This window comes from Eubalaena glacialis, chromosome 13, assembly GCF_028564815.1.
Source record: "Eubalaena glacialis isolate mEubGla1 chromosome 13, mEubGla1.1.hap2.+ XY, whole genome shotgun sequence".
Lineage (NCBI taxonomy): Eukaryota > Metazoa > Chordata > Mammalia > Artiodactyla > Balaenidae > Eubalaena > Eubalaena glacialis.
In genome coordinates, this window is record NC_083728.1 from 58,217,595 (window position 1) to 58,243,515 (window position 25,921).

At 55.2% G+C, this 25,921-nt stretch overlaps 2 protein-coding genes across 9 annotated transcripts; both read left to right on the forward strand.

Moving 5' to 3' along the window:
- The first annotated feature begins 3,931 nt into the window (after positions 1-3,931).
- Positions 3,932-14,726, forward strand: ZNF205 (zinc finger protein 205). Of its 8 annotated transcripts, none has more exons than XM_061208892.1 (9): positions 3,932-4,078; positions 4,540-4,635; positions 6,723-7,013; positions 7,952-8,090; positions 10,616-10,829; positions 11,084-11,175; positions 11,534-11,654; positions 13,221-13,325; positions 13,586-14,726. In XM_061208892.1, exons 4-9 carry the CDS (start codon positions 8,034-8,036, stop codon positions 14,650-14,652), a joined length of 1,656 nt encoding a protein of 551 aa, XP_061064875.1. In that variant the 5' UTR covers positions 3,932-4,078; positions 4,540-4,635; positions 6,723-7,013; positions 7,952-8,033; the 3' UTR covers positions 14,653-14,726. The 8 variants fall into 8 exon arrangements, with proteins under 8 accessions (XP_061064875.1, XP_061064876.1, XP_061064874.1 ...); XM_061208893.1 differs by having other exon boundaries at positions 6,734-7,013; XM_061208891.1 differs by lacking the exon at positions 6,723-7,013.
- A 4,029-nt stretch (positions 14,727-18,755) lies between these two features.
- ZNF213 (zinc finger protein 213) lies at positions 18,756-24,756 on the forward strand. Its single transcript, XM_061209320.1, has 6 exons — positions 18,756-18,950; positions 20,193-20,692; positions 21,449-21,572; positions 21,764-21,831; positions 22,032-22,155; positions 23,212-24,756. Exons 2-6 carry the CDS (start codon positions 20,294-20,296, stop codon positions 23,853-23,855), a joined length of 1,359 nt encoding a protein of 452 aa, XP_061065303.1. The 5' UTR covers positions 18,756-18,950; positions 20,193-20,293; the 3' UTR covers positions 23,856-24,756.
- The last annotated feature ends 1,165 nt before the right edge of the window (positions 24,757-25,921 follow it).

Genomic DNA, 25,921 nt, shown 5'->3' on the forward strand with positions numbered 1-25,921 from the left:
GCGACTTGGGCAGATGGTTTAATGGCATCCCTTCACTCTGCTGCTCAAAGCTCTTCCGTGGCTTCCTATGGCACTTAGAACTAAATCCAGACAGCTCAGCCTGGGGCTCATCCCACAGCCCCTTCCTACCATGGATCTCATCTTCTGTCTTCTTTTCCTTTGCCTTTCAATTCCTAAACATGCCAGTCTGATCCTGCCCTGGCCTGGAATGGATGCTTTCACTCACACCCCCACTTTGCCAGTTCCTCTTCATTCTTTTTTTTTTTTTAATGAGTTGGTTTAATTCCAGGTGGTACAGAATTCAGGACAGAACAAAGACTTAAGAACACATTTTGGCAGGATTCTGGGCTAGGTTTACTCTGATCTCACAGCTAAGGTAGAAATGACTGAGAAGCACTGAAGAGAGGGTGAACCACTGTATGACTTTTTTAAAATTATTTATTTATTTATTTATTTGGCTGCGCTGGGTCTTAGTTGCAGCACATGGGATCTTCGTTACAGCATGCATACGGGTTCTAGTTCCCTGACCAGGGATCAAACCCGGATCCCCTGCATTGGGAGCACGGAGTCTTAACCGCTGGACCACCAGGGAAGTCCCTCACCCAGCCACTTAAACACAAGCTCCACAAGGCTGGCTTTGCTGCTGTTCATTGCTGTATCCCCAGTGCCCGGCACATAGTAAACACTCACTAAATGTGGATTGAAGGAATATTCCACATCAGACCTTGTCTTTCCTGGTATTCTCTATTTCGGTAAATGTAGAACAATCCATTCAGTTGCTCAGGCCAGGTACTGGGATTTATCCTTGACCCCCTTGCTTTAACTCATTCCCACATCTCATCAGTCTCCAAGTTCTGTAGGTCTGATAGCCTAAATATTTTTCATATCTGTGTTTCTCTACCTCCACTGCTGCTACCAAGTCCAGGTCACCATCATCTATTGCCTGGATCATAGCAATGGTCTTATGGTTTCTCTTCATTCATTTCCTTTTTTTTTTTAAGTAAACTTTTAGGTGTAATGTACAGAAATTGTGCGCAAACCAAAAATGAAGAGCGTGATGCGTCTCCCCCAAGCAAAAACAGCCCTTTAGCCAGCATCCCAATCAAATCAGAATCTACTAGCACTCTCGGGCCTACGCTGGTGCCCCCTTCTGGTCACTTCCCTTCCCCCATAATCTCTATCCTGACTTCCAACCACAGCAGATTTGTTTGGTCTGTCTTTGAACTCCGTGTAAGTGAAGTCACACAATAGGAACTCTCATCTGACCTTACTCCACAGTGAGGGAGTCATCCACGCGTTGCTTATTCCCTGAATAGTATTCCCCCATTGTGTTATTTGTTCATTCTACTGTGTCTACACGGGGGTGGTTTTCAGTTTGAGGCCACGCTTAGCAGTTCTTGTAGGTCTCTGGTAACCACATAAGTGCGTACTGCGGGGTTTGTGCCCAGGAGTGAATCGCTGTGTCACAGGGTATGTGGATGGTCAGGTTCAGAAGATTCTGCCACGCTTGTCCAGAGAGCTTGTACCATTTTCCCTCCCACTGTCTGCAGACTCATCTTGTGCATTTCTTGCCCCAGTCCTAGGATCAGCCGTTTCTCCATGGAACCCTGATTTTTTTCACATTATAAAGCATTCACAAAAATAGGATTTTTAAAAGGAGGAGAGAAAGTAAAACTAATGGAAGTTCTACATTTTTTTTCACACCCAACGGAGTAAAAAAAAAAAAAAATAGAAGAGACACTAGTGAAAGACCACATGCCATGTAGAGGAAGGAGTCTGAGAGCTGAGGGTAGGGGGCAGAGAGTGCAGCAGGAGGAAGGGCTGAAAAGGACATCAAGGGTGGGTGCCTGAGTGCCATTGTCATCTGCTCCCATGAGGGGCCTCCAGGAGGGGTCCTCTGAGCTGAGCCAGTCAGAATGCCTCCTAAGTGCTCCCATCCCCACCTGCTTCAGTGTCTTTAGCTTTCGTGAGTGAATGTACCTTAAACTCTACCCAAGACTGGGGCACCCTTTAGGTATCAGATAGCAGGAGGTGACTGCAGCAACAGCGAAGGGTATTTTAGGATGATGATAGTGTCCTGGTTTCCTAAAAATGCAGCAACCTCTATAGGGAAAGTAACTTAATTTACTCTACTATCTACCTCCAAAGAGCCAAGTTGAGTGACTATTGAGCTTGGTCTCAACAGAGAATCCCCTCCCTGCCTGTACTGTAAGCTGTCTTTAGCTCCCAGGTAGAGAAAATGTTCTGGAAGGTGGGATGTGGGTGTTTGGGGAATATATCCAGTCAACCCTACTAAGTTTGGGGGCTTTTCTGGCCTTGGTGTTCATGGCTTGCCTGGCTGAGGCTGAAGCTGCCAGCCTTGACAATCATGGTAAGAAGCACCTGGAGTTGCTGCCTAGGGAGGAGCCTCCTTTCCTCCTGGAGTTTGCCCAGGGCAGGAGAAAGCCATTTCTGCTGACTGTGATGGGCAGGCTTCTGGGCCAGCATCACAGCTGAGATCCAGGAGCCAGGTTTGGGGTTGGCAGCCTCTCTGGCCTGCCCTGTTGCAAGATCAGATATTAGTCTTGTTCACCCACTGGAAAGGAGCAAAGCCTCCACAATAAGAGCTGCTGGGTAGTTCCAGTTGCTGCAAGGCAAGGGCATCAAGAATTGGGTGATGAGTAGGCTCCTGGTTAGAGACTGTGATGTAGCCATACAACAGAATATGCCACAGTTGAAAAACAGCAAGGCACCGCTTGAGAACAGTAGAACTCTTGACACATAACCATCCGTCCAAACCTGCCCTAAGACTTGACCAAACTTTAGCATAGCTTCTAGCAGCATAAGGCCATGATGACCCCAGCCCCCCATTAAAATGCCTGCCTGAGAAAGCCCAAAGCTGCCAGGAAAATTTACTGTTCGTTCTAGCTAATGCCTGATGATGGGCCCCTAGCCTCCCTTTCTTAGAGCACTTAACTAAAAAGGGCTTATAATTGTGAATATGTGTCTCTTATAACCCAGAAGCATCTGTCACTGACCTGAGAGCCATTCCCTTGAAATGTACTCATCAGGAGGGACAGGGCCTCTGTCTCCCTTCTGTGTGGGAGGATAGGCTCGTGCCTCCCACACCTGCCAGGTAGCAGACACACCCGGCCTAATTGCAGCTTCACTGACTGGCTCTTTGTGACTTTTCACTACCCCCCCCCCCCGCCCCCATTCTCCCTTTGAAACACCCAGTCACCTCTGCAGCACATCGGATGTAGCGCAGCTCTTTGCCCTGCCGTCCGTAGTTACCGAATAAAATCTGCTTTCACCACTCCATAATGTATGGCTGTGTATGGCTTTGACATGCTACATGTTTTGTTTTTTCTCTATATGTTTTTTATACTGAACATCTCTAAAATATGTGTCACGCACACAGAGGGGGCACGTCAGCAGCATATACTCCCATTTTTGAAACAAAACAAAACAAAACTCAAAACGTGTGAGGTGCGGAGACCCTTGACCTGGGAGGCTGGACGGGGCGCTGGGCCGGAATTCGTGCTCCCGGGTACCCCGGCGCCGGCGCTCTCAGGCTGAGGGCCCTCGCTCAGCCAGCCGCAGTTTTCCCACCGGAAACTCGAGGGCTCCCGGGTGTACGCCCCGCGGTCCTCACCGCCCCCGTTGCCCCCGTGCCCCTGGCCCACAGGCGGGCTCCACGAGAGACCCGGGAAAACCGGAAGTTGGAATGGGGCAGCCGGACGGGAAACGCGGGCACACCGGCCAGGGTCCGGCAGCACCAGGGTGACCCTTCGCCCTCGGCGGGACTGCTCCTCGGGGGCGCGGACGGCAGCGCGCAGGTAAGGGCGGCAGGGCGGTGCCGTGGAGGGGCGGGGCCATGGAGGCGACAGCCAATCACCGGCGTCTCCCGTGGGGTGGGGCGGGGCAGTTGTTGCTTGGGAGACGCGCTCCCCGCATAGTTGACCTCCGGGCTGCAAAGCTGGGCAGCGACGACTTGTGCGCGCGGGGCTCCTGGGCCTCCTGTGGCTCCGAACGCCTGCCCCTGCGTCCGCCTCGCATCAGGGGACGGCGCCGCAGGGTTGCCTACACGCCTCCGGCGGTGAGCGGGCCGCCGGGCACCTGAACTCTCACGACCTGGTCTCCAGCGGCCCTGGGAGTTCTGTTATTTTTCTTCAAAATTTGTTTTATTTCCGGGGTTCCACCTACCTAACACTTGTACTGGCTTCCTTTTCTTCTTTTTCAATGGTTAACATTTGCTCTGCTGTTTACTCGATTATTCCTATTTTTCTTGGCTTCTCTTACATTCCTTTATTTGCCCCTATCGTCTCTCCTTCCTAAGGCTAAATCTCTGCATTGCCCTGTCTCCAGCCTGGCTTAACGGTGTTCATTAGCACACGTTTGTTTTTGTTTTTCTTACATCAGATGATTCTTTTTTCTAGTTTTTATTATTCTGGCTGCTTTTTTGTAAGGTCCTCTTTAAGACCTGAATCAGCTCGCAGGCCAGTCTGAGGGTAGATCACGATTTATTTACTAAAGGTGGCGTATTCTTTCTTACTCAAGCTCACTGAAGCCGCAGGATAGTGGAGTTGGTTGGCATTTGTTGAGTGTTTCCCGTGCCTGAAGCTCCGATAAGCGCCTTGTAAACAGGCTCCTGAGGTAAGTACGTCTCTAACCTGGTGGCCTGTGAGCGGGAAAACAGATGTTTTCTGCTGGAATTGTATGGAGTTCTTAATTTTGTTTTGTTTTTAGTCATCAACATTCAAAAGTCAGGATATTTCACATAGAAATTGAATTCTTTTCTGGCTTCTCTTGAAAAAGCCTCATGCTTGGGCAATACTGAGCCCCCAACCGCCCCCTTTAAACAAAATATGGTTTCTTGAGGCCCCTGAAGTCCCTCCCACTCCAGTCTTACACCCAAGGCACTGGTGGTTTATGGTACTGCCTGGTTGCTGAAGGCATTTAGGTTTTTGATCTCTACTTATTGACTCACCCTGCCCTGGTCTGAAGTCTTTCGGGGACTGCAATTCCCACAAAGCAAATATCAATAATCCTTCCTCCTAGACCTGCTCAGGCCTAGAGCCAGCCCTAGAAGGGTTTCCTCTCATTTCCAAGAAGGAGCTAATATCTATCACATAGCGGATGCTCAATAAATATTTTCTGAACAGTTAAATAAATGTTGAGACTTCTTTTGGTCTAACTTAGGTGATCCCATGGTGGGATCCAAACCTCTGGGCTTCCTCAGTATCCCTGAACTGTAGCCCCTTTTGTCTGGTAGAGAAACGTTTGCCCAGGAATCAGGACACACCCATTCTTTCTGGACTTGGTGCATTCCTGGGACTGCCATGTGTGAGATGGTCCACCTCAGGTTGAGTTCCTTTACTCTGGACACTGGCTTGACACAGTCTGGCTCCCAGACTGCGCATTTCATCTTTTCCAGGGCCCTCTGTGGCTTTTTCTCAGTTTATAATTCTCTCTGTCTTGAAAACAGTATTGACTTTTGATACAACTTTGTTCATCTCTCTTTACCTTGAGGATTAAAACACCTGGAAATACTGACCAGAGCCAAACCCTGGGGGTAATTTTTCTTTCATCAAAGTGATAGTAGAATCAATAAGAATTCTAGGACTCCTAAAACAAGTTGAACTCCAAAAGCAGAGTTGCAAACTCAAAATGCTGCAAGGACCAAGTGGAGAACCAAAAGTAGCACCCTGAGATCAGGTCCGGAATGGAGGAATATGGGTCCAGGGTTGCTCTGGTTGTTCTGGTTTCTCAAGAAAATCAATTTTATGGGAACTCTCCTCATTTTTCTTTTTTTATAAATTTATTTATTTATGGCTGCGTTGGGTCTTCGTTGCTGCACGCAGGCTTTCCCTAGTTGCGGTGAGTGGGGGCTACCCTTCGTTGCGGTGCTCTGGCTTCTCACTGCAGTGGCTTCTCTTTGTTGTGGAGCACAGGCTGTAGGCGGGCGGGCTTCAGTAGTTGTGGTACGCTGGCTCAGTAGTTGTGGCTCACGGGCTCTAAAGCGCAGGCTCAGTAGTTGTGGTGCCTGGGTTCAGTTGCTCCGCAGCATGTGGGATCTTCCCGGGCCAGGGTTCTGAACCCGTGTCCCCTGCATTGGCAGGCGGATTCTTAACCACTGCGCTACCAGGGAAGTCCCAAAACCCTCCTAATTTTTTAAGCGTTGGGAACTAAGTTTAAAAAAAATTGAACCCTTGTGAGTGCACACAGCACACCGATGGGGTGGTACAAGGGCCAGTGGTGCCTGTCTTCCTGGGTGAAGTGGATGCATCTCAGAGGACTCTGATGGGCCGAAGGCAGGGGGCCTGGGAACGTTTCCAGCAGGAATCTTCCTGGAATCTGACTACAGGGCTGGCCCTCACCCCTTTCCTGACACTCATCTCCTGTGCCCTGTTAAGGAGAGATGGGTGCCTTGCCCCAGGGAGTGAAGCACAGTCTCTGTTCTCCCGTTTGGGGAGCCTTAGTTCTCAGGGTCTGAAGGGAAGACAGAAGCTGAGAATGTGGACTTTGAAGCCACCAGGGATGTCTGAGGGTTTGGGACCCCATGCATGGCTGGGTCAGACCCCTTTGTCACCTCTATCCCTAGCCTTGAGAGGGAGCTAGTCGGGGGGGGGTGCGGAGGGCAGCGTCTGGAAAAATCAGATTGATGCCACATCTTTCCAAAGTGTGAGACATGGGTGTAGGGGTGGGTACTGGGGAGTTCCCAGGTCTCTTCGTTTCCTAAGTTTGCTCTTAGGGAGAGAGAACTCCATGCCAGTCTTGGCGGGAACCCAGAGGAGCTGCTGACCGGTCTGGGAGCCTTAAATGAAATCCAGGGACGTCTCCACGGAGACACGCATAAGACTTTCAGAAGCTCTGTGTACTGAAAAGGACCACCATGTCCCTCCACTCGGCAAAGTGTCCTTCGTCCTGTAACGACAGCTGCAATTTGAAACGTCAAATATCAAAATCCTTACACAAAATATATTTTCCCACTTTGGCGCCCCTGCTTGGCTGGTGTCACGAGTACGTACCAGGTAAAGCGATCGTGAGCCGGCAACGCGGATCTGGGAGTCACCTCCCGGCCGAGAGCAGGTGCAGCCGGCCTCGGGACCCCAGACCCGGAACCCTCCAAGCTGGGAACGCTGTAGGGCTGCAGCTGCGCGGGGAACGGGATCTGGGAGGGACTTCCTGTTGTCCCTAATCCCAGTCTCCACCCGGCTCCCCGCGCCCGGTGCAGGCTGCGGAGACTCCCTTCCCCGGGGGAGGGGGCTCCGCCGCCCGAGGTGACCCCTCCGCCTCCACCTCGGTGAGAGGGGGGCTGGGAGGGCTCCTGGATCCCGAGACCCGCGCGGGTGGCCAGCTGGCAGGAGGGGACGGGGTCAAAGGTGGAAGGCTACGGGCTGGCAGGGAGAGGAGGCCTGGACCCGGGTTCGGAAAGAGGAGGGACAGCATCTGTGCGGGACCGTGAGCAGAATGGACACCCGGCCCGGGCGGGTGGTTGCAGCCGCAGGGAGGGCTACTGAGAGCGGGCAGCTCAATTTCTGGATCCCAGGCGGGACCGAGTCAGGTCGAACGCAGGGTGTGTGCAGGGTGTGTGTGTGTGTGTGTGTGTGTGTGTGTGTGTCCTCCGCGGAGCTGGCTGTGGTGGGCGGGGCCCTACTCGGCACCTGTTTCGTAGGATCTCTGCAGGCCTTTCGGCTCCTGATGACAGGAGATTCAGATTTCAAGTCACCCCGGTTTTCCTTAACCCAGTTGCTCTGAGATTCTTGCTACAACGATAAACGGGATAATACAAAATAGCATTCTGTCAAAGAGAGGGACCAAAAAACAGCATAGAGAGTGAGACCGTTGGAGGGCGTCTCGGAGGCTTTATTTCTGATTGGGACCAGGGATGGATCTGGTCCGGCGTGGGAATTTGGGGGGCTTCAGGGATGTCCAGGAGACACTGGCTGATTTCCTTCTGCTCCTCTAGGCTCCTGGCCAGAAGCTGGAGGGGACTTGGTCAACAAGACCAAGAAACGACTCAGCTGAGCTTTGTAGCTCTGAGACAGAAAATGTCTGCGGATGGCGGAGGCATCCGTGCTACCCAGGACAAGGAGAGAGCCCAAGAGGTATGGATGGGGTGCTGGGTGAGGGAGGCATGCACTGGAAGGAACTGGAGTGGAAGGGGATTTTCAAGGCAGGGCATTTGGACCAGTGGAGGAGTTAGACTCACCGTGGGAGCAGGGCTGGTAGATGCGGTGGGCGGATGTTGAAGAGAAGGTGGTATGATGGGAAATACCTTCCACCTGGGAATCGACTTCTATGGGACTGCTTTGCTTTGCCTGGTGAATTCGGTAGTCAGTAGACCAAAGGCTACACGAGATAGTAAGGGGGCTGCACAGGGGTCCTGTGGGTGGGGTTTGCTCTCTGAACAGTGCTCAGAGTATATGGGCAAGCCTCAGTCTACCCTCTACTCCCCTCTGCCTGGGCCTGCATCTCCTCTCTCTCTGGGTCTGAGCACATAGCCCTTCCTGTACCTGTTGCCTGTGTGTGTGTAGATACGACTTGCGGGGAGACCAGGGTCACCAAGCTTGGGACTGGGGGAACATGAGTCAGCTGCAGCGGGATGTGCGACCTTGGGCAGGTCCCTTGGCCTCTGGGAACCAGGTGTGTCATCTATAAAATGCGGATCATGTGCCTGCCATTCCCACCTTTCTTGCCAGGTGGTTGGGAGGCTCGGAGAAGATAATAGGCACGAGAGGCCTCCGTGAGCAGCTCATCAGCCCGTAGGTGCTCATTATTGTAACATATAAAACACCACCACCCACAGCAACTAGAACCTAGGTCAGAGAAACCTGGAAATCCTCAGCTAGGGTTTCCAGTGGCTGTAAGTTCAAGTACAAATCAAGTGTCAGTTCTGTTTTCATACCATAGAAGCACAAAGAATTTTTACCGCAGTTTAGTTTCGCTTCCATAATGCCTTTGTAACACCCAGTGGGCCTCACGTGTCCACAACATTCTCTGCTGATGTTGGATTCTGTCAGCTCACACAGTAGAGTAATAATAATAATTACCAGCACTGCTCTTTGTTTATCCAGAACTTTCTGGAGTGGAGAGCTCTTTCTCACGTATTATCTGTGTGGAGGCAGAGCAGCTGAGTCCTGGAGGCCGCCTGGCCTGTGTGGCTCCCAGGAACTTTGACTCCTGGCCTGAGGGTCTTATATACTGAGGTGGGTGGGGAGGTGGAGGGATAGGCTTGAGTTCCCAGCAGAAGGCTGGCCGGTGCAAGGGAAGTGACTTTCCCAGTGCTCTGCTCTGCTCAGCACTGAAAGACTGGTAAGCGGTGGTTCTTCATTCCAGCCCCAGTAGCCTGACTCAGAAGCTTGCTCCTCACCTCCCAGAGGGCTGGGGCAGAGGCTGCTATGAAGAGGGGAGGGAGGACCCTGGCAGTCCCATTGTGGGGGACAGTGCTAAAGGGGGTGAGCCTGAGAGGAGTTTCCCTTCCATCAGACCTAGGTGGGTGCAAGTCCTCAGCACGGTTAGAGGTATGCTTGGACTTATTTTTTCCAAATCAGAAACTGCCGACAGCTCTGACCAATTGAGTTAGGACTGAAATGGCCCAAGGCCACATGTCTTCCTGTCACTTTCAAGAAGTTACTTGTGAGTAACTTGTGAGTGACTGGGGTGACTTGTGAGTCCTATACACTTGAGTTCAAGTCCTGGCCGAGTCACTCCAAGCTCTATGACCTTGGGCCATTGTCTGATCTCAGAGCCTGGGTGTGTGAGTTTCCTGTGTCTGCTGTAACAAAGGACCACAAACTGGGTGGCTTAAAACAACCGGCATTTATTCTCTCACACTTTGGAGGCCAGAACCCCAAAATCAAGGGGTCGGCAGGGCCCCCTCCCAAGGCTCTAGGGGAGGATCCTTCCTGCCTCTCAGCTTCTGGTGGCTCCAGGTGTCCCTTGGCTTGTGACAGCATCACTCCAGCCTCTGCTTCCATCTTCACATGGCTTCTCCTCTGTTTCTGTGTCCTCTCCTCTTTTTTTCTGGCTGCCGCGTGGCTTGTGGGATCCTAGTTCCCCGACCAGGGATAGAACCTGGGCCCTCGGCAGTGAAAGCGGGAGTCCTAACCACTGGACTGCCAGGGAAGCCCCTGTGTCCTCTCCTCTTATATGGACACCAGTCATTGGATTCAGGGCCCAACCTGAATCCAGGATTATTTCATCTCAAGATCCGTAACTACATCTGCAAAGACCTTTTTTCCAAATAAGGTCACATTCTGAGGTTCCGAGTAGACATGAATTTTGAGGGTACACTATTCAACCCAGCCAACTACACTCGGTTTCCTCATATATTAAAGAATAACAATCCACACTCCTGTGGGAGGTGTGAGGCTCGAATTGGGAAGAGGCATCTGCCCTGTGGGCACCCAGCAGGGCCTCAATGAGCCTCCCCTCCTTCCCTCACTGTCCGGCCTCACAGGGGTGAACCACGGATGTGCAGGTCTTAGGGACGGAGACGGAAGCAGGGCCAGCCTTGCATCTGGGTGTGCGTTCTGCCACCCTCGGTGTCTGCTTCTGCAGGTCCCCGAGCGTGGAGTTCTGCTGTGTCTCCCATTCTCTGTCCCAGTGCTGATGGGGCTGTTATTTCTAGACTCCAGGTCATGGGCATTCTTGTCAAGAAATGCTTTCCGAGTCGGAGGGGACAGTGCCGTTGGGAGCCGCTCAGGGGTCACCCCACATCAAGATGGAGCCAGAAGAGCCGCACCCTGAGGGGGCATCACAGGAGGCCAGAGCTCAAGGAGCACGGGGCTGGGTGCCCCTAAGCCAGGGCTCTAAGGAGAAAGCGCATTTCCTGCCTGGCGGAGGTGAGGATGGGGATGTGGAGAGAGGCACTTTCCCAGGTAGACGCTCAGCCCGGGTGGGGAGACCCTGATGTCTGCCCCACCTGCCCATTGGAGGCCGCCCCTCAGAGCCCACTGACCCTCTTCTTGGATCAGGTCGGGGGTGGAGTTGGAGGCACCGTGGGTGTCCCTGGTGGGCCTGGCATGAGCTCAGTGTGGGGAGTGGGAGGGCCAAGCGGGACGAGGTGGCCGCCCTGAGGACCTCTCTCCTCTCTCAGCCCTCCCCTCCCCCCAGATCCCTGTGCTCTCTCACGAGGGGAGGACCAGAGAACGGCGGATGGCCACGGCGCTCCTCACTGCCTGGTCCCAGGTGAGTGTCCCCATCCAGAGCTGGAGCCGAAGGACGTGGAGGGACAGCGTCTCTGAATCGTCCTCCGGATCTGAGCGCTGGACCTGAGGGTGGGGACTGGAGATCCTGAGCTTTGGCAGTGGTGCCGAACAGAAGGATCCTTGTTTTTGTCTCTTGTCTCCTGCTGTACACAAGCGCTTTGTTCTTGCCCCCAAAAGCCTTCCTTGGGCAACTGTCCTGCTTCACCATCACACCCGAGGGCCAGCCTCACTTGAGTCAGCAGGATGGGAGTCGGGGTTTTGCCCTTGTCCTGGCACCACCGTGCCCCTCCACCACGTCCTGGCGTGTCCTGGAGAGTGGGCATTTCGTGTTGTTTCAGATGCCAGTGACCTTTGAGGACGTGGCTGTGTACCTCTCCCGGGAGGAGTGGGGGCGGCTGGACCACACACAGCAGAGCTTCTACAGGGATGTCCTGCAGAAGAGGAACGGGCTGTCCTTGGGTAAGGGCTCACTCGTGCTGGGGTGCTGCTTCCTGAGGCCCTGGGAAGTCAGCGGTGGGGCCATCTGCCATCACCTCCTCCTCCCTTTCCAGGGCTTGAACCCCCTCTTGTGGTTCATCCAGACCTCGCTGTACTATAGAAGCTTCCTAGTGATGGATGTGTTCTGGTCGGTGCTGATATGGTAGCCATGAGCCATATGTGGCTATTTACCCCTAGAAATGCAGCTAGGGCAACTGAGTTTTTTGTTTTATCTCATTTTAATCAGCATCTCAGATTTGAATTGAAATAGCCACACGTGGCTAGCGGCTGCTGTGCTGGACGGTGCCGACCTAGAGACTGTGCTTCTCTCCAGTTCTTCCCTAGCTTATTCCAGTAGTTCCCCCCCTTCCAAGCCCAGCTTCAGAGGTATCTGAGCAGAAAGCCTGGCTCTGGGCCGGGCTGCTAGCGCAGAGGATGGGGAGCAGTGCCAGCTAATCGCTCCAGGCCTTTGACTCTGAGCTGTCACATCCACCCCAAGGCCGTGTCCTCTTCTCAGAGGGGCCTTGGCTCCCTTGGTTTTTCTCATGGTAAGCAGTAAAGTCCCAGGGCTTTGATTCCTCAGTTTCAGGCTCTAGTTTTCACGGCAGACTTTTATGAGGGCTTATGGAAAAATCAGCATTCATTCATTCATTGTTGTTCGTTCGGTCATTCAGTCTGTTTGTCTGTCAGTGCACGTCTCTTGCACACCTGCTAGTCCAGGTGGAGCCAGGGTCTTGGTAATTCCACCCTCTGACTTTGATGGCGGGCCAAGACCCCTGCTGTCCCTGGTGGGCCCCAGGATCACAGCAGCTGCTGTGCTCACACCTTTAATTATCTCTGGTTTGCTCACCACCCATTGTTAGCACTCTCCGGGGCCCAGGCCAGCAGGTCCAGGCAAGTCCTGGGAGATCAGAGGGAACCAGCATCCACTCCACAGCCCCATGGCAGGCCTCACGAATGCCCTAAACCACCCAGTTGGTCCAAACATTCCTTCCCTCCCATGGGGCTTGGATCAGGGCATGGAGGCCAGGGCCCCTCTGCTCTCTTCCTGACTTGACCAGAATTCCCAGGCCCTCACCCTGGGGTACTTGGCAAATGGGCCTTTGGTCTTTGACTTCTGGGTGGTCAGTGTCCCTGGCCCTCTTATCGCAGGCCCTCCCACTTGGCCTCTCTTTGCCCACTGCCCCTCCCCCAGGAGCCCTTTTTGCCTGTGATCCTGGGAAGGTGCAGGTGCAGGATAGGAAGACTGCATCTGGTTTCTGACATTGCTGGACTCACTGCTGGGGACAGTGTGACATAGAGGTGGCCAGCAGCTGACCTGGCCCAGCCCTGAGAAGAGTGTGCCTGGAGGTTGCCCCGGAGTGTGCATCCTGAGAGGGCATGGCCATCTGCCCCCAGTGACTGTTGAGCTCACTTGGTTTTGCCCCGTGTTTGCAGAGCTGCACCCCCTCTTCTTTTGCTCCATCACCTCTCCGGGGAGGTGGAGGGTGGTTTCTCCTTGCTGTGCAGCCCGAAAGGCCCTGACTGAGCACAGCATCTCTTCCCAAGCAGGGTTTCCCTTCAGCAGGCCTTTCTGGGCCTCTCAAGTGCAGGGCAAGGGCGAGGCCTCGGGATCCTGCCAGCAGATGGGAGATGAGGAGGAGGAGAAGAGAGGTGCGTGCAGAGGTGACAGGTGGGCGGGGCAGTAGGGTCGTGGCTGTCACTCCCAGGTGCCCCATGTCAGTGCGGGCTGTTTCCTGTGGGGTGCAGACACACAGCCCCTCCTGGGGCAGGGCCACCAGCCCTCCCTCCTGTGTGGAGGGTGGCTCTTGCTTCCAGGGTTCCCAGCAGGTCCTTGCCCTAATTTCTAGCTCCACAATTCCCCCGGGGCCCTCATGAAAGCCTCTGCCTTGCTGGAATCCCTCTTTATCCAGGAGCCGTGGAGGTGGGCAAGGAGGAGCTAGCCCCGTCCCTGGGAGCCTTTGGGGATATGAAGTCCTTCAAAAGCAGGGTGGGGAGAGCCCAGGGGGACGCCCCACGGTGTGGGCAGCGAGCAGTCGGCGGCCAGAGCTCAGGGCCAGCCAAGGACGATGTGCAGCCGGGTCCCGCGGAGGAGGCACAGTCGGAACCAGCCCCGCCTGACATCGGCATCCCGAAAGCCCAGGAGGGCCGCTTCCCAGAGCAACCCAGAGAGGGGGAGACGACCGCCACTGAGAGCAGCGAGGCGGGCCTGGCCCCTGACGGCGACGCCGGCAAGAAGACCTACAAGTGCGAGCAGTGCGGCAAGGCCTTCAGCTGGCACTCGCACTTGGTGACGCACCGGCGCACGCACACGGGCGAGAAGCCCTACGCCTGCACGGACTGTGGCAAGCGCTTCGGCCGCAGCTCGCACCTCATCCAGCACCAGATCATCCACACTGGCGAGAAGCCCTACACCTGCCCGTCCTGCTGGAAGAGCTTTAGCCACCACTCGACGCTGATCCAGCACCAGCGCATCCACACGGGTGAGAAGCCCTACGTGTGCGACCGCTGCGCCAAGCGCTTCACCCGCCGCTCAGACTTGGTCACCCACCAGGGCACCCACACAGGCGCCAAGCCGCACAAATGCCCCATCTGCGGCAAGTGCTTCACGCAGAGCTCAGCCCTGGTCACCCACCAGCGCACACACACCGGGGTCAAGCCCTACCCGTGCCCCGAGTGCGGCAAGTGCTTCAGCCAGCGCTCCAACCTCATCGCCCACAACCGCATGCACACCGGCGAGAAGCCCTACCACTGCCTCGACTGCGGCAAGAGCTTCAGCCACAGCTCCCACCTCACCGCCCACCAGCGCACCCACCGCGGCGTCCGGCCCTACTCCTGCCCCCTGTGCGGCAAGAGCTTCAGCCGGCGCTCCAACCTGCACCGGCACGAGAAGATCCACACGGCGGGGCCCAAGGCCCTGGCCATGCTGATGCTGGGGGCAGCCGGGGCTCTGGCGGCGCCCCCTCCGGCCCCCACCTAGGAGGCTGAGAGACAGGGGCCGGCCCGGAGACAGGGAAGGAGGGGGATTGGAACGGGGGCAGCTGCTGCGGGGGTGTGACCTGGGAGGCCCAGGAAGGGAGTTGGGGAGGTGCTGGCATGGGGGTGGGGCGCGGCAACACGGGAGGAGCTCGGGTGAGGAGCAGGCATGCTCACTGCAAATTAAAGGCCTTGGAATTCGAGCGACAGCCTATAGCTCTGTCTCGTGGGGCCCTGGAGGCTGACCCCGGACTTGGCGGGGGAAGTGGGGGTTCCGGGGTCAACCCAGTGTCTCCTCACTCAGCCATCCCTATGTCATCCCTCTGGGGGCTTGGGCACCTTCCTCCCCAGCCTTCACCTGGCTTGGACCCATTCCGGAGCCTATAGCAAAGGCTTCTGAGCACAGAGGTTTCCAAACCTGAAGTCAGCTGGCCACTTCTGAAACTGTGGACCCGGTGGGGTGGTCTGCTGCTGTGGTCACTTGTCCCAGGCATTGCCCACTGAGCTCTGGACCCTCCCTGGGCTCTTCTCTTTGGGACCCGGGAGGAGGGCCGAGCCAGCATGGGAATTCATGCTCAGTGCCTCCTGCCTTCCCTGTCTCCTGTCTCAGGCACTGGGGCCTGCATTTTGTGACTGGACGTTTTCACCTTCGTCCCTGGGGACCCAGCTGTAATCCAGTGAGGATTTCTCACTTACCAGGGACCCTGCCCCTCCTGGTCCTTCCTGAGGCTGCTGCCAGCTCCCTCTCCTACTTCTCACCTCCTTGGGCTCTTTGCACATATCCTTTATAATTTGCCCTATCTGCCCCTGCCTGGCTGTTTTACTCCTGGCCTTCTGGTTTTTTAGCTCTGAAGCTTCTCATTCTCTACGTTTTTTTTTCCCCCCGGGGAGAGGTGGGCTCAGCTTGCTTATTGTCCGAGGTTTGCAGCTCAGCTCTCACAATTACATTCAGACACCAAATGACCTTGAGGACGTCAAGGGAGGCTGTTGGGACCCCACCTGTCTCTGCAGATCACAGGGCCAGCAGGGCAGTCGCAGCTCCGGTTAGCTCCCAGCCAATAAGGGATGAAATGTCTTGAACAGGACAGTGGACTGAAAATAGTAATAATAGCTGCCAGTGGCAGCTGCCCTATCAGGCGTGGGGCCAAGCACCATATATATGTTTCCTCAACGCTCTACAAGTCTGAGCAGTGGGTTTCATCTCAGTTTTATAGAGGAGGAAACAGACCAAGAAGTCCAATAACTTGTCCAAAGTCATTCAACCAGAGAGCTGGAAGGTGGGGCTCAGGTCCAGGGTTTTTGTTTGTTTGTTTATTTATTTATTTACTTGGTTGCACCGGGTCTTAGTTGTGGCTCACTGGCTCCTTAGTTGCAGCACATGGGCTCCTTAGTTGCGGCTGCAGGGCTCCTCAGTTGTGGCTCACTGGCTCCTTAGTTGTGGCATGCGAACTCCCAGTTGCAGCATGCATGTGGGATCTAGTTCCCTGACCAGGGATCGATCCCGGGGCCCCTGCATTGGGAGCACGGAGTCCTATCCACTGTGCCACCAGGGAAGTCCCAAGATATTTAGGGAGTTCTAGACAATGCTATAAGACTAAGAAAATAATGAGTATAAATTCTGGAAATGAATATAAATTTTCTGGAAAGAAAATTTTCCCTTTTTACATCATAGAAAAATGAACTATCAGAAGGAAAGGAAAGTACAATAAGGTGGTCAATTTCAATATAATTATATACAAATTATTTATCATCCATCAGCAATGCCCAATAGAACATATGGTAGGTGTGCTAGTTATTAATTTATTGTCCCTCAAACCCCCAATACACCCTTTTTGTCCTGCTTTGTGGTAATGGAGCCGGATCCCATGGACGTTTCTCCTTTGCAAGCCAACTTGATGTTAATCTTTGTCAGTACAGGGTGAAGAACAATGTAAGGGCACACTGGAAATAGGGACTTTCAAGTTCCTTCTTCCTTGTGTAGTTTTCCACTGGGGCCAGTAAGGGGAGGAGAGGGAGCCCAGTAGCATCCACTTCAGCGGTCTTCTTAGAACAGCCTGGGCTCATCCCTTCCCGCAAGTAGTTCAAGCAAATGCAGGAAGGTGTACGTAGTAAACATCTGCAAATGGAAAAATGGAAACAATCTAAATATCCAAGAGTAAGGGACTTGAAATGGAATATGGAACTTCCATGCTTTGGAATACTATGCAGCTTGCACAACAGATGGATTTTATTTATAGATGCTGATTTGGAAACATATCTTTGATAGACTTTTTTTTTTTTTTTTTAATATTTTGTGTCTCCACAAGGCATTACGGTTATCTGAGATGAATTTTTATTTATTTATTTATTTTTGGCTGCGTTGGATCTTTGGGCGCGGGCTTCCTCTAGTTGTGTCGAGTGTAGGCTGCTCTTCGTTGCGGTGCATGGGCTTCTCACCGAGGTGGCTTCTCTTGTTGCGGAGCATGGGCTCTAGGTGCGCGGGCTTCAGTAGTTGTGGCTCGCGGGCTCTAGAGCGCAGGCTCAGTAGTTGTGGTGCACCGGCTTAGTTGTTCCGCAGCATGTGGGATCTTCCCGGACCAGGGCTCGAACCCGTCCGTGTCCCCTGCATTGGCAGGCGGACTCTTAACCACTGCGCCACCAGGGAAGTCCTCTTTGATAGACTTCTGAGCCAACAAAAATTCATTAAATAGAATGATTCCAGATTTACCTTAGAAATAATCATAGATGTAGAACTTAAGACTAAAATATTAATAGTGCTTATTTCTGAATGGCCTTATTAGGGATATTTTTAACTTTCAGTTATTTTAACCATCAGTTTTTCAACAAATATTGTGCCAGGCACAGTATTTAAGCTCTGGAGGTAGGGCAGTGAAAACAGTCTGATATCATGAAAATTATAGTCGAGTAGTGGAGGGCAAATATACAAATATGTCAGGTAGTGATAAAAGTTAGGAAGAAAAATAAGGCAGGGCAGAGGCATGGCAGGGGGGGCCGGGTGCTGTTTACATAGGGTTAGGGAAAAACCACTTTGAGGGAGTGCCATGTGAGCTGAGTGAGGAAGCTAGCTTTGTGGATATGGATGCCTTTAAAATTTTCCGTACTTTTTCTTTCCTACACTAAGGATGCAATACTTGCATAATCAAACAACAACAACAACCACAAGAAAGGATTTTCTATTTCAGAAAAAGATCTGGAGCCTCATATCTCCAAGGGGAGTAAGAAGAGGGTGGGAGCAGGTCCAAATGCATAGAGCTTCCCCGACGCGGCCCGCCTGCTTTAGATTCTCCCCAGCCTGGAGAGCCCCGCTGTCCTTCAGTCAAATCTGCTGGTCGGGGGTCAGCGTCCCCGACGGCCGCGTCCTGCTGAGAGACCCTAGTCGACCCTCGGGAACAGAGGATCGCCGCAGGAGGGTCCCCGCCCCTCACTGGACTGCATTTCCCAGCAAGCTCCGCGCCCTGCTAGAAGCGGCTAAAGACTACTTGGGTGGGTGCGGGACCCCAAAAGCTATAAACGAGTCTCCCAAGGCTGAGTTCCAGCTCCTGGACCACGGCCCCCTCAGCTCTCGACCCACTGTGTAGCGGAAAGAGCAGGGGACGGAAGGAAGAGTCCACGCCCGAGCATCCCTTGCGGCGGAGCAGGCAATCCACTCGTAGCTGGGCCCGGCGACGTCTCTACCCAGCAGGCCAGCCTTGGCTTTTCCTTTTCACCCTTCACGGGCCAGAGGATCACAGAACACTGAAAGACAAGGCGAGAGGGAGAAAGCGCGAACCTAGGGGCAGACCTCAGCCTGGGGGCACGGGTGTTGACGCGCATGACGTCACTGCCTTCTGATTGGCCATCCCTGGAAATTCTCACCGTTCATTGGTCATCCGTCAGGGAGAAGGCCGGTATAGTAGGCGAACGGCCTCCTGGGGAGAGTAGTCGGGCGTGCTTGTCTCGGCGCATGCGCCGTGTCGTTTCCCGGCGAGCCCCGCGCGAATTTCCGGCACCGAAACCTGGAGGCGGAAACTGGGAACGCCTGGGCGGCTGTGGGCGGTGTGAGTCCGGGGGGGCGGGACAGGCGACGCGGCCCGCCTGGCTCCGAGGTCGAACGTAGGGCTCCGGGCGGCCGGGGCCGGCGCCCGGAGGCAGAGGCCGAAGGAGGCGCGCACCTCAGGGAGGTGAAGGGGCGAAGCCTGGGGCGCCGCACCCGCTGCCCGCCCCTCCGCCTCTCATCTCCGCTCAGGCAAGGCTGCTGGGACCGAGCGCGGGGCTCTGGCCGGGTCCGCGTTCCCGACTGCCGAGTCCTACTGAGCGACCCTGGTGAGTCCCTGGCTCTGTCCGAGCGGAGCCTTCTCCTCGGTCACTGGAGGATGAGCATGGAGAACGTACCTTTCAGAATAAAGTAAATAAAGTGCTTAGTGTGTAGTAGAAAAGAATTGGAAACAACCTGAATGCCTCACTCGGGTGGGTATTCATTAAGAAACGAGTACATCCATACCGCGGAATCTCCTAGAGCGGCTGAAGCAGCATTGTTGGGTAGAAAAGCAAATGACAAAATAGTATTGCGGTAAGACCTGATTTGTGTAAAAACACGCACAAAGCACTTTCCCCCCGGTTTCTATGGATATATTTCCAGTAAATGAACAGGGAAAGATTTGGAAGGTCATATGTCACACTGTTAATGGGGGTGCAGCTGCAGTGTGGAAGGGAGAGTGTCTCTTTTATGTATTTCTGTATTGTCTAACCCCCCTCTTTTATTACAATGGTTTGTATCACTTTTTTTGTTGAAACAAAAAGCAATTAAAAATACTCCAAAATACACACCTTTCAGGACTGTTGTGAAGAGAAGCAGTAAGGTATAACTATGTCTCACGTTCATGTGTATCTGGATAAATGGCTCAGGATGGTGTCTGTGAGCCCTTTGCTGACACACTAGGAGCCAAAATTTGAGAAAAATACAGTACATATATTGTATATTAAATAACGCTGCCAGCTCAATCTGGTACAACACTCAGTAATCAAAACATTAGTTTAAAAAAAAACTTTTTTTTTTTTTTTGGCCGCACTGCACGGCTTGCGAGATCTTAGTTCCCCACCCAGGGATCGAACCCGGGCCCTAGCAGTGAAAGCGCGGAGTCCTAACCACTGGACCGCCAGGAATTCCCAGTTAAAAAGAATTTTTTTAAATTGAAGAATAATATACAGAAATATACATCAGAAGTACAGCTTGATAGATTTTTACAAACTGAACAAATACGTTAATATTTCTCCCATAGAACATATGAACATTTACATTAAGTGAGATAAATGGAGGTTATAAATATGCTCATCTCATGTCAGTAGACCAGGTGGTGAAAACCTGGGAGTTTTGGATTTTGGAGCTGAGGATAAGGAGCCGCGGATCTGTATTGGTAGGAGAGAGTCATGTGAGCAAGGCTTTATAGGAGAGCCTAAAATAGCCTTCAAGGCCAGGAAGAACGGGAGCTGGAGTCCCTGGATGTCCCTCAAGGCTGGTGATTGCTCATGTACCGCCCCCCTCCTGCTATTCTGCTCTTTCCCCAGGAGTGCCTGTCCAGATGCCAACCAAGCTGCCACTGGGGATCCCTCTGGGAGATTGAAGGCCCAGGTTGAGGCTGACCAGCCCTGAGCCTTAGGCCAGGGGAATGGCAGCCCCCCCAGAGCCTCAGGACCAGGCCCCTGGGGAGGGAGAAGGGCTTCTGATCGTGAAGGTAGAAGATTCCTCCTGGGAGCAGGATGCTGCCCAGCAAGAGGACAGCAGGGATTCAGAGGCGTGCCGCCAGCGCTTTCGGCAGTTCTGCTACGGGGATGCGGGCGGACCCCACGAGGCCTTCAGCCAGCTCTGGGAGCTCTGCTGCCGCTGGCTGCGGCCCGAGCTGCGCACCAAGGAGCAGATCCTGGAGCTGCTGGTGCTGGAGCAGTTCCTGAGCGTGCTGCCCGTGGGCGTCCAGGGCTGGGTATGCGAACGATGCCCGGGGAGTGGCGAGGAAGCTGTTGCCTTGGTGGAGGACCTGCAAAAGCAGCCAGTGAAAGCTTGGCCACAGGTGAGGGGCCCCTCCCACATCCAGGGGCACCTGGATGGCACCTGGACTGAGGAGAGGTGGCCATCTCTATAGAGATGAGTCCTCCAGGGGGCGGGACGGGGGTTGGGGGTGGGGGAGGACATGGAGAGCCAGAGGGAGCGTCCACAGGAGCTTGTCATAATGTGTGGCCTTTCTGAAAGACACTGTCCAAGTGAATCTGGTTTCTTTTTGGTGGCTTTGGAGGGCAGCAGCAGGACCAAAGTGGGCATGCTCCAGGAAGGCAGGTTTTAGCTCCACAGGTTCTGCAAACGTTTATTTGTGTTCTGCTCTAGGCCAGGCCCTGGGGATACAGTGATGTGCATAGTGAGAGCACCAAAGGGGGTGTGAGAAGGTAGAGCTGTCCCTGTGAACCCTGCTGTCTTGTGGGGTGTTGGGTCCTTGACACTGGAAGCGTCTGGGGAGATGCTAATGTGTGGCGGGGGTGTGGGGTTCTGCCCTTGACAGGAAGGTCTCCCCCCACGGCCCCTTGCTAAGTGGCTCTTTGATTCTGGCCTTTGGGGGCTGGTTCTTGCCTCACGCTTGGTCGGGGAGTGTCCCTGGGCACATAGCACTGCCTGGTGTCACATTCTCATCTGGTCTTTTCTGGGGCCCTGTGTTGACCTTCTTCCCCACACCCAGCCTCCTGAGGGATGTGTCCCGTGTCTCCTTCCCAGGGGTTAATCTCTGTCTCCCCCATCTGGTCTTGGTGCTGATGAGCATGTTGTGGTTCCTGCACAGGACATGCCCTCAGAGGGGGCGGAACCTGAGGCTGCAGTCCAGGGATCTCAGGCCCAGGGGCCTCCCCGGAAGGCAGGGACACGAAGCCGGCCACCTGTACCCTGGGAGCAGCACAGCCATGGTGGTGAGTAAGCTTGAAGGTGGCAGAGTGGCTGGACAGGGGCCTGGGTCTTTCCTGGGCGTTGCCCTCAAGGGAGCAAGTAGGGTATTTCTGTTCTGAGAAGGCAAGGTGTACGTGTGTGTGTGAAGGAGAGTGTGTGAGATCTCACTCCCGGCCTGGGCTGGCCTCTTTGAGGCTCCATTCTTTCCCTGCAGCCCAGCTTCCGGCTCTTCTTAAAGAGGGGAGCACCAGAGAGACGACAGATACCTGCTTTGCCTCTGGGGTGAGTTACCAGTCCCTTTGTCCCCTCTGATGCTGATGAGTCCCTGTAATGGGTCTTGCCTTCTCACCAAGGCCTCTTCCATCCATCCTTTCTGGCCCGGACCTGTCCTGTTTCCCATCCCCCTTCCTGTCTCTGCCCATGACTGCCTGGGGAGTCCTGAGCAGGGCAGCCTTGAACTGGGTTTTCTCACCTCATTCCAGGGACCTGTGACATTTGGAGACATTCCCTTCTATTTCTCCCGGGAAGAATGGGGGTCCCTGGACCCTGCTCAGAGGGATCTCTTCTGGGACATAAAAAGGGAGAACTCCCAGAACGTTGCCCTGGGTAAGCAGTGGGCACAGCGAGGGGCCTAGGGGTCCTTGGCTCTTTTGAGCTGGAGGCTCTCGCCTCCTTGGAGTCCCAGCAGCAGCGGGTGGGCCCAGGCAGGCCCCACCCCTGCACACCCTTCTGAAATCCTCAGTCTTCCTCCCAAGTCCTTGCTTAGCTGGCTCCAAAGAGGGCTTTCCCTGAATCTCTTTAAGAGCCCCTGGAGGTTTCGTTTGTGCTGGTGTTCACTTTTCTCTGCCTGTGATGGCATGGGCAACATGCCAGGACTGTGCTGAGCACGGGTACAGGCATTTTCTCATGGGATCCTCACAACCCACTGCATGAAAGCGTGTGCACATTTATAGACGAGGGACCTGAGACTCAGAGAGGTTGAAGGACACTGAAGGGACGGAGCTGGGACTTCGTGCAAACGTGGTTGTGAGGCCCCCTCAGCCTGCCCGGTGAAGAGGCGCAGACAGACACCTGCTCACTAGAGGCCACGCTGCTGGGTTTCTCTCCAGGTCAGGGCCTTCCTAAGCACTGTTTGGGGATCATCTCATTTAATCCGCGGAACCCAGTGGGACCAGCTAAGATCCCTCCCGATCCACTTCCATTTGTTCTTGAGCTGAGAGGACAAGAGCTCGTGTAGCGAGAGGAACCATGTTAGCTGAGCCCTGTGGTTCCTTGGTTGCTGATAACAAATGGTGAGGGTTGGGATCATTTACAGATGACCTCAATCTATGCAGTTTTGGAGTTTGAATAGCCAGGGCTTGGGGTGGGACATTGGATCGCAGTGTGGGAAGGGGGCGTAGATTGGTTAGGCCTGTAGTTAGTAAGTGCCTCTGCTGGAGACGCCCAGCAAGCCCCTTGCCGCTTACTCTGAACGGTTTCTCTGTCGTCGTTTTCTCATGTCCCCATTCCATGGAGGAGGAAGCTGAGGCTGGAGTTTGCTGGAGCCCAGGGCTGTCTGAACCTGAGCCCCAGGCGCTGGCCGGGAGCCTCGTTTCTGCCTCCCCTCAGCTCTGTCCCTGGAACCGCGTGGCACTGAAGAGGCCACCTCCTCCCCGCTTGCAGGTTTGGGACTCACGAGCCACAGCGAGAGATCCCGGCTGGAGGAGGTGGTGACGGCGCTCCCGGGCCAGGCTGCTGGCGACGTGACCGTGTCCTGGAGGCTGGAGGAGGCCGAGGCCCGGCCGGGGGCGCCCCGGGGGCGGGCGGCGGGGGCGCGGCGGGGGCGGCCGCCCACGCGCCGGCGGCAGTTCCGGGACCTGGCGGCCGAGAAGCCGCACAGCTGCGGCCAGTGCGGCAAGCGCTTCCGCTGGGGCTCCGACCTGGCGCGCCACCAGCGCACGCACACGGGCGAGAAGCCGCACAAGTGCCAGGAGTGCGACAAGAGCTTCCGCAGCTCCTCGGACCTGGTGCGCCACCAGGGCGTGCACACGGGCCAGAAGCCCTTCTCCTGCTCCGAGTGCGGCAAGAGCTTCAGCCGCAGTGCCTACCTGGCCGACCACCAGCGCATCCACACGGGCGAGAAGCCTTTCGGCTGCAGTGACTGCGGCAAGAGCTTCTCGCTGCGCTCCTACCTGCTGGACCACCGGCGCGTGCACACGGGCGAGCGGCCCTTCGGCTGCGGCGAGTGCGACAAGAGCTTCAAGCAGCGCGCCCACCTCATCGCCCACCAGAGCCTGCACGCCAAGATGGCCCAGCCTGTGGGGTGAGGGCCGGAAGGGCGGCCCAGGCGGGGTCCCCACCCGGCCCAGTCCACCATCTCTGCTGCCGGCAGGACTGCAGGGTCCCCCACGCGCAGAACCCATCAGCCCTGCCCGCCTGGGGACCTGGCCAACGCCCCCCCAGGCATGGAATCCCCTGTAACCTCATGGCCATATCCCTAACTGCTCTGGGGTTTTTCTTGCTCCCTGGTTTCCTGGAGCCCCGGCACATTCCAGGCTGGTGGCATGAGCACAGGGGAGAAGCTGGGGCACAGGGATGTATGAGGACTCGGGCACGCCTGGGGTCTCCATCCCAGAACCCCGTCAGCCTTGCTTGGCCCCATCGCTCTCTGTTCCCGGCCTTCTCGGCTGGGTCCATGGGCTGGGCCTTCTCTCCTGCCATCCTGTGCCTTCCCACGGGGGTGAAGGCTAAGCCTCAGGGTGCTGCTGGGCTCTGGGAGGGTCAGTCAGCCCACACCCATGAGGACCTGGGTCCTGGGTGCGGCCACAGGGGCTTTCTGGCCTCCACCCCTTCCCATTTCCAGACATTGACCGCTCTGCCCTGTCCCAGCAGCATGCAAGCTGCCTGCCTCTGCCCTCAGCCAGCTCGCCCCCAGCTGAGCTCCCAAGAGTCACCCTCCACCAGTCTGGCTCCGGGGACAGAGGCCAACTGTGCAGACCAAGAACAGGGCCAGCGGAGGCCCGCTGCCCCCACTGCTCCCCAGTCTCCTGGAGTCTCGGGGTTTATGGTACTTAACACTAGCACTCCATCAGCACCTTGTCACTAACTCCTGAGGCGCTGTATTCCCTGCAGAAGGGCATTCACAGGGACAGACCACAGGCCCTCCCAAGGAGCTGGCCCAGCTGGCCTCAAAGGGCAGCAGAAAGGTTGAATAAACATGAAAACTTCCTCCAGGCTGTTCTTGTTCTTTAGGTGGCTGCTGGGGGTTGGGGGGGACCTGGAATTCGTACCCCTGGGCCTCCTGGCCTGGTGGTCCTAGTGGCACGTGATGCTGGATGGTCATCAGGTGGAGCCACATTCTTGGCTTCCAGGTCACCTGGGCCCCAAGGGCTGCCATGAGCCTTGGGTCCTTCATCCTGTCAGCTAGTGCCTGCCCTAGTCTGAGGACAGCTCAGGATGGGACAGCTGGTGGCACCCTTCCCTACTCAGCAGGAGAGTGAGGGAGCTGACTGGGAGTGGGGTCTTTACGAGGCCACTCCCTCTCTCCCTTTGATGAAATGAGGAACCAGGCTCAGAGTCCGTGACTGGTCAGGGTGGTGGCTCGTGCTGCCCGTAGAGGATCTGGAGCGCTAAGCTGGACCCTGTGCTCAAATCCCTTAGGGAGAGAGTGCTGCTGAGTCAAAATGGGCCATGCCCCATCCCCACCCAGCCCTTCACATCTGACCCTCCCCTCCCTGTCCCCAGGCTGGGCCCTGTGGAGCTGGTGGGCACGTGCTGAGAGCACCTTCTACCCCACCGAGTCCTTTCTGATTCACCAGGTGGTGGCCTCAGGGGCCACATGAGAGGCGGTGGGGGCGGGCTGAGACAAGATGTTTTGTCCCGCAGTGTGTGTGTGCCAGCCTCTCTGCCCCCCATTTAACCCGGGCTTCATCCTGAGGTCACTGGACAGACCCCATTTCCCAGATGAAGCCGCCGGGGTCTCACTGGACAGCTGAGTCCAGCCCGGGGTTTCTACCTCTGGGGTGACGCCCTTCACTGCTCCCCATGCCTTCGGGCTGGCAGTTGCTCTGTGTGTGTGTGTGCGCACGCGCACACACGCGTGTGGGTGCCCTGAATGAGTAGGGGTGATGGGTGGCGGGAGCCGTGCACAAATTTTTTTGGTGCTGGTGGCTGGCTCAGAAGGGAGACACTGGGGTGTAACGAGATCAGATAGCAGGTGGGCCAGGAGCTAAGAATAGGATTGGACACAGGCTCCTGGTGCAGGTGGGGGCGTGTTAGTGCCAGCCAGGAAGCAGCCCGCTGGAGCCAGGGAACAGAGCAGGGCCTGGGGTCGTAGGGCCCAGAACGCAGGGTTCCAGGGCAGAGGACAGGGTCCAGCTCAGCTCATAAACAG